This window comes from Mobula birostris, chromosome 5 (assembly GCF_030028105.1).
Source record: "Mobula birostris isolate sMobBir1 chromosome 5, sMobBir1.hap1, whole genome shotgun sequence".
Classification (NCBI taxonomy): Eukaryota; Metazoa; Chordata; class Chondrichthyes; order Myliobatiformes; family Myliobatidae; genus Mobula; species Mobula birostris.
The window spans coordinates 30517030-30524241 of record NC_092374.1 but is presented as its reverse complement, the minus strand read 5'-3'; the positions used below and the strand labels follow the sequence as shown (position 1 = coordinate 30524241).

Genomic DNA, 7212 nt, shown 5'->3' with positions numbered 1-7212 from the left:
AGTCGGGGGGGGGGGAGGGATGGAGCAAAAACTAGTGGGAGATAGGTTGCAAAAACCGCAGCTGAAAATAATTTTTACTGAATATGTTAATTAACAAGAAAGTCACATTATTTGTTCTTCATGGAAGAAATCCAAAGTTGTATGTTAAAATGTTTAATATATTAATTTTAGTAATGCATAAAAAGCTGGCAAATATATAAAATAGTGAAAAATCGCACAATTTTATAAAATTTGTAACATTTTTAAAAATGATGTTAATAACTCTGATATCAAACGGAAAATAAGGGCAGCTACTTTTTCTAGTGATTAGCTAAAATTATAGATGCAAACATCTAGATCAGTGGAGAGAGAAGAACGTTACATTACAGCTTGAGTACCTTTTATCAGAACTGGTTAGTTGGAAGAAGGCACAATCTTGATTCCCTGAGATGGAGAAGTTGGAATCTGAATCTAAGAGCATCAGCACTGGAGAAAAGAAAAATGATGAGGTTGGCCTTACATAGAAATGAAACAAAGGACATATAGCCAGGCATAGCTTGGATATGACAGCACTTTTAACTTGGGGAACAGGTACAGGTAGAAACATAAAGAGAGATTTTGGCATATTTTGCTGTCATAAATCAAAGTACTGAGTACAGGAATTAGGATGTTGTGTTGAAATGTATAAGATGCTGGTGAGGCTTAATTTAGAGTGTTGTGTGCAGTTCTGGTCACCTACCTACAGGAAAGATATCAATAAGTTTGAAAGAGAACAGAGAAAATTTACAAGGATATTGCTGGGATTTGAGGACTTAAGTTATAGGGAAAGGTTGAATAAGTTAGAACTTCTTTTCTCTGGAGTGTAGGAGAATGAGGGGAGATTTAATAGTGGTATATCAAATTATGAGGGGTATAGACAGGGTAAATCAAATTATACTTTTTCCAATGAAGTTGGGTAAGACTAGAACAGGAGGTCATGGGTTAAGGGTGAAAGATGAGATGTTTAAGTGGAACACAAAGGGGAACTTATTCACTCAGAGGTTGGGGAGAGTAGAATGAGCTGCCAACAGAAGTGGTGGAGGCAGGTACAATTTCAACATTTAAGGGAAGTTTGGACAAGTACATGGATGGAAGGGGTAGGGAGAGCTATGATGCCAGGTGCAGAATAGTTTGCATGGACTAGAAGGGCTGAAGGGCCTGCTTCCCTGCTGTAGTGCTCTGACTCTGTATGAGTGGAGCTATAGAAGCTGCTGAATGTGAGAAAACATTTCGGCCAGTTGATGGAGAGTGATATTGGAGGAGGAGTACCCTCAAGGGCCAGTTGATGGAGAGTGATATTGTAGGAGGAGGACCCTCAAGTTGTCATTGTGTGGGAGTGTGTAGAAGGGTTGATCATCCAGAATAGAAATGAACAAATCTGGACCAGGAATCTTCACAGATGATGGAAAGTGGTCAAAGAGAGAAAAATCTGGAAAAAGGTAGGAAGAATTGAAATCTCTGGGGCAAGGGAAGGCAGGTCCACCAGGGCAGTCCTGCGAGTGGATCTTGGCAAGGAAATAGAGGAGGGAAGTGTGGGTTGGTGGATCATGACAGAGGAAGGAAGATCCTGTTGGGAAACAAAATCTGTATCTGTATTGGCGACTGGGTTCGTGGTCTTGTCACAGTGTGCGTTGGCCGAACCCAGGTATGGTGGAACGACAGACTCTCATGTAGAAACAAGAACAAGAGTTTATACATAGCCATCCCAACAGAACATTGGTAGCTCAGCTGAGCAACGCCACGAGACAAATCATTCTCAGAACAAGGACCCTGTGATAAGTGCTAACCAGGAGTCCATTTTAAATAATCTGTAAGTGGAAAACCCATGCCAGGCAAAGTAAACCTGATAACAGTAAACTGAAAGCACAAGATCTTAACAACTCTAGTTGAGCTAACAATTGACAAAATACAGGTTCTCTAGAAATCTCGGAGCCCAACACTCCAACAGGTCTGCAGGGCTCATTACAGGTCTAGAGGTGCAAGAAGCTAATGTTCAGTATCTGATAAATAGAGGTCAGCAATGACACCAATGATTTGATAGCAATACTGGTTCTAGTCATTCCTTGCTGAGAAGAGTGCTGCAAGTTCTGGAGCCAAAGACTGGAGGCCCAGAGACATGTCCTGCATGTGTGAATGGGGGGTAGGCTGGAAAATGGGCTTGCTTTGGAATGTGTAGTGACACCTGCAGGCTGGACCCACCATATCCATGAATATGTTGGTTGTTAATGCAAAGGACGCATTTCGCTGTATGTTTCAATGCATATGTGGTAAATAAATCTGAATCTGAAGTTCAGGGACAAGGGGGCAGTAAATAAAGGCAGTGAAAACCTTGAGATGCTTCACGTTAACTCTTTTTCTCTTTTCAACAGATGCTGCTTTCAGATTTCCAGCATTTGCAATCTTTTGCTTTAAAAAATTTTTACATTGCATTTGAAATCATTCTTTATTTTCTCAAAGCCCACAAACGGCATGGTGTTACACCAAATACAAAAGAGTATTTTCCCCCATGAGTTTTTATCATCTCAGCAGACAGATTTGGCTAAATTTGTCTGCTACTGTGTGGTAACCGGAATCTCTGGAGCAGAAGGCCCCGAAATCCTCGGCTTTGCGTGTTTTAGCAGCCGGGGCAAGGTTGAAGGCGCTTGGCAGAGCATGGCGCTCCAGAGGCTGTATTGGAGAGGCTGGTCGGAAGCTCAAAGTTTTTGGACGGATGGACTCAGTGTCGGCTGCTTCCAAGGCATTGGCAAGTTGACGCTGCCTGGAGGTTTATGGCAGGGAGTTTCTCCCTTTTGCCGCCTGTTATCGGGGACTCGGGAGTCGATTGACTCGGGGACTTTTGAGGCTTTATTTACCGTGCCCATGGTTTGTTCTTCGTCAAATTATGACATTGCTTTGCACTGCTGTAACTGTATGTTATAATTATGTGGCTCTGTCAGTGTTAGTCTTTGGTTTGTCCTGTTTTCTGTGCTATCACTCTGGAGGAACATTGTATCATTTCTTAATGTATGCATTTCTAAATGACAATAAAAGAGGACTGAGTGTTCTCATAATCTAAATTACTAACAGTGTTTGTTGCCATTGTTATTTTGCTCACGGACTTTCAGGGATCAGCTTTTAGATCGTGTGAAGTTTTGAGAGGTTTTAGATAAGCCACGTGAATATGCAGGATGGAGGGATATGGATCGAAGAGATTTTCTTTAGCATGGCATTTTGTTCAGTACAGACATCGAAAGCCAAAGGGCCCATTCCTTTCTGTAATCAGCTATGTTCTATAAACTAATTGGTAGCGAACCCTTGTCTCTGCCAGGACATCAGAGAAGCTAGTGGTGAAGTGAGCTGCTCCCACTTCCAAGGGATTGAATCCATCTCAGTGGGCTGGGAAATCATTCTCTGGAACCCACCACCCCATACACAGAGCACCAGGGGGGCAACCATTTTAACGAGGTGAAAGAGTGGAGGAAGCAAGAAGGGAATGAGGAAAGAAGGGGTTAAGAGGGAAGGTGGTGAATGAGATGAAGGTAATTAATGTAAATTAGGGTGGGTGAGTATGAGGGTTGAGCAGATGGTTGTAGCTGTGTCTATGTCCATGTACAGGTGTACAAATTCAGTGCAGTACAACTCCAATTGTCACTGAGGCAATATCTTACTCTGTCACCACCACGTGGTAGTTGGGGTACAACAGCCACTCCACATGAAAATAATACACGTATGGGTATCTTCCCAAAATGGAGTGGAAGCAAATCACCCCTCAGCTCCGAGGGACTGTCCAAGATGAGTAAGTCAGACTTATACAACAACGTGATTTTGTGGAATCAGTTTGGATGAACTTTATTAATGAACTCTAGGAATTATTTTCAACACTAGTACTGACTGCAGTCCAAATTTCGAAATAGCTTGACAGGGTAGATATGGGAGGACGTTCCTCTGGCTAGGGACTCTAACGACTAGAGGGATACAGTTTTAAAATAGAGAGAAGACCACTTAGGTCTCAAATGAAGAGAAAATTCTTCATTGATAAGGGTGATGAACTTTTGGCATTCTCTGCACTGGAGGTACATGAAGTTCATTCAAAGCAGAGGTCGTTGCATTGCTGGATATGAAAGGCATCAAAGGACTTGGGGAAGATAGCAGGAAAATGGTGTTTGACATATGAAGGATGGTCCACCAATTAAAGCCAGGCATCGATTCAGCTGGCCTGAAGCACAAAGTCACGGCAACTGACTTCTGCCTCTTGCCATTGCTTTGTTTCAAACTCTTGTGCTTCATCAATGAAGAAAACTTTATCTCAAGAGCTATTAGAAGAGAAAGGAAGGAGAGAGAACAAAAATTAAAGGGGAAAAGTCATTCATAGTGTACATATTTCTCCAAACCTTACTTAACCTTATCTCAGAGCATTCAAGAATATCACAGCTTCTGTTCTAAGCAGAACATTAACAAAGCCATGAGTCCTGGTCAACATCAGTCAGATCTTTGCAGTTTATGGTTATACTCAGACATCAGCTGCACAGATTTCAGGGCACAAAACACTGGGTGTTTCTGTGGTTTATAAGGATTGTTCCAGAACCAGTTAAGTACAAATGAAAGAAAAATGGAGCAATTTTATAGCAGCCATCACAAGAGTGATGGATGGGTAATCAAACTTGTTATGTTTGCTTCTTCTACGATCACAGACAATTATGGAATTTGAGGAACTTAATAGTTAAAACACAAGTTCAAAACAGAAACACTAGAACAAGTATTAGCTCAGCCTTAATAATGGAGGATATTTTCACAGACATTTATGTACAATGAATCAACGTTTATCCAAAACATAACATATATAGAGATGTTTTAAACTGTTTTTAACAATGAACTTTACCAAAACCACCTTTTCATGGCATTATATAGCATTATCATTATCGAATCCTTAGCCATCTACAACCCAGAGATGATCATAATCTGGAAACGTAACTAAACAGCCCCTGAAATATTGTGCATCGGACAATCAATGATTCTCCCTGACCCTCTCAAAGCCATTACCCCCATTTAACCAAAAGTTCAGGTTTGTAAATAAAAACTTCTACATTTGGCTGGATAGATGCAACTTCACTTCCATTTCAGTAGCTTGATGCTGAAGTTGATTTTATCATCACCAACCCAAATTCACCTTAACTACTCACTTTCACCACCACCTGTGCACCTTAGCTACATCATATGCCATCCACAAGGTGGACTACGACAACTTGCCTAAGTTCCTACGACATTTCTTGAAACAGCAAGTTTTCAATCCAGGTGACCGTAGGGCATATATGAGAACACCACTGTCTGTCAGCTTCATTCCAAGGCACACACATGGAACTATACCAAAGTTCCTTCTTCATCACTGGAACTTCTTACAAATCCGCACTGTGAGAGGACCTTCGCCATATGACTGGAGCAGTTGAATAAACCTATTTCTATCTCCTTTTTTGAGGCAATTAAACCTGCACAATAAATACTGGTCTTGCCTGCTTCCCATTTACAAGAAAAAAGATAAATTATATTCCCAAAGGTAACTCTTCTTTCTTGGTTTCAGAAGATTCAATCTTGCTGCTTTCATGAAATGATGAAAATTTTACTTGATTTCTCTTCAGTTCCACATCATTCCACAAGACACTTTTAGGGATCAGGATTGTATGTAATGTCTAACCATCTGGGGGTAGGGTGGTTCAATTTGAATGGAGATTTCTGTGTGTTGAGATAAGCAAAGAATGTTTTGCTGATTAACCTCCTTAGTTAACCTCCAATGCATTTGTACAGCAAAATAAAACTTCGTCCATTGACACTTCGACAACAGTTTCAAGCAGGTACAATGTAACTGGAAAAAAAATTTGATCACTGAATTTGTAAAGCAAATTGGGAAAACAATTGCATTTGATGCTAATTTTGCCCAAAACAAACCTTTTAAAATTTTTACCCTGAGGTTTAGACCCATCATCACTGGTTTTATACATTTGTAAAAAATTACTGTACTCGGTTGCTTGAGCCCAGTGCAACCTTAAACTTCTGGTAGAAGGCTGATACTCGGTCATTCTGGACAGGCCAGTTAAGAATGCAGTGTGATTTAAACATTCCTCTTCGGAGGCAAAGCATCTGGTTCAATTTATAATCAGGGATGTCTTGCAAAAAGATCAAAATAATGGAATCTCTGCTTTGCTGAATCACTTGCTGCATTGCATGGTGGACCTTGAACCTGCAGTTAGTAAACAGACAGAGAAATTTCATCAAAGTGGTAATCACAATCTTTATTGTATAAGGGTATTTTCTCCTTTCTGAGAAAAATACGAGTACTAATTGTTAACTTACACATTCAAATTGATTATCACTTTCAGGGAGCTAATGTTGGTAATTGAAAACTCACATAGGAAGCAGTGCACACAGTAAACTCTCTCTTGACTCAATCATTGTAATGTGTCTTTGCACTAAAAGAGGAGCACCTGCTATGATTTAAGATTTATGCGTTGCAGTACCCACATAAACATTCTGACAACTTCACAGAGTGCCAATTCCCATTTTACTCATAAAAGGGATAAAGGAGTATTTGGGGTTGGAATGAAAGTCATAGTAAACTCAGATTATATAACTGTGTCTAACCCTCCACCCCCAATCAACAGTGTGAGAAAAATGTTATTCCATTTAATATGGGCTTCATCTATATGATAGCAGTGAACTGAGTATGCATTATGTAGAACATAGGACAGTACAGCACTGGGCAGGCCATTTAGCCCATGATGTTATGCTCATCTTAATACCAAATTATACTAAATAGCTTCGTCCTGTGTTTCACTCATATCTCTCCATTCCCTTAATTTTAATGTGTCTATCTAACCACTGCTACTACTATGTCGACTCAGACCTAGCAGGCCAGCGACAGGCATGATGACGGACTCTCCACTTCTTCCTCTCCCTCATCAGTGTGTTCAGTTCATCTACATTAGCCGTGCCGCTGTCTTCTAGGAGCGTGTTGACCATAGTCTTGGGAGGGCGCCCAGGGTTCATCCTCCCGTGCTTGGGCTCCCATATGATGACTAGGCTGGCAGGTAGCTCGGGGTGGCGTAGACAGTGCCCCGCTAGTTGCAGTCTTCTTGACTTGATTTTAGTGGTGAGCATCGGTAGGTTGTTATAGGGCTCGACGTTCATCATGTGCTGTTGCCAACTCACATCAAGAGCCATCGG

The 7212-nt window shown here is 41.0% G+C and overlaps 1 protein-coding gene across 2 annotated transcripts in view; it reads right to left on the bottom strand.

The window, feature by feature from the left end:
* Positions 1 to 219: 219 nt before the first annotated feature.
* The window catches only part of LOC140197594 (toll-like receptor 3), a 32546-nt gene continuing 25553 nt past the window's right edge, over positions 220 to 7212 (bottom strand). For both annotated transcript variants that reach the window (XM_072257773.1, XM_072257771.1), the window contains exon 5: positions 220 to 6229. In XM_072257773.1, coding sequence (XP_072113874.1) covers positions 6001 to 6229 — 229 coding nt within the window. In that variant the 3' untranslated portion in view covers positions 220 to 6000. The remainder of the gene's footprint in view (positions 6230 to 7212) is intronic.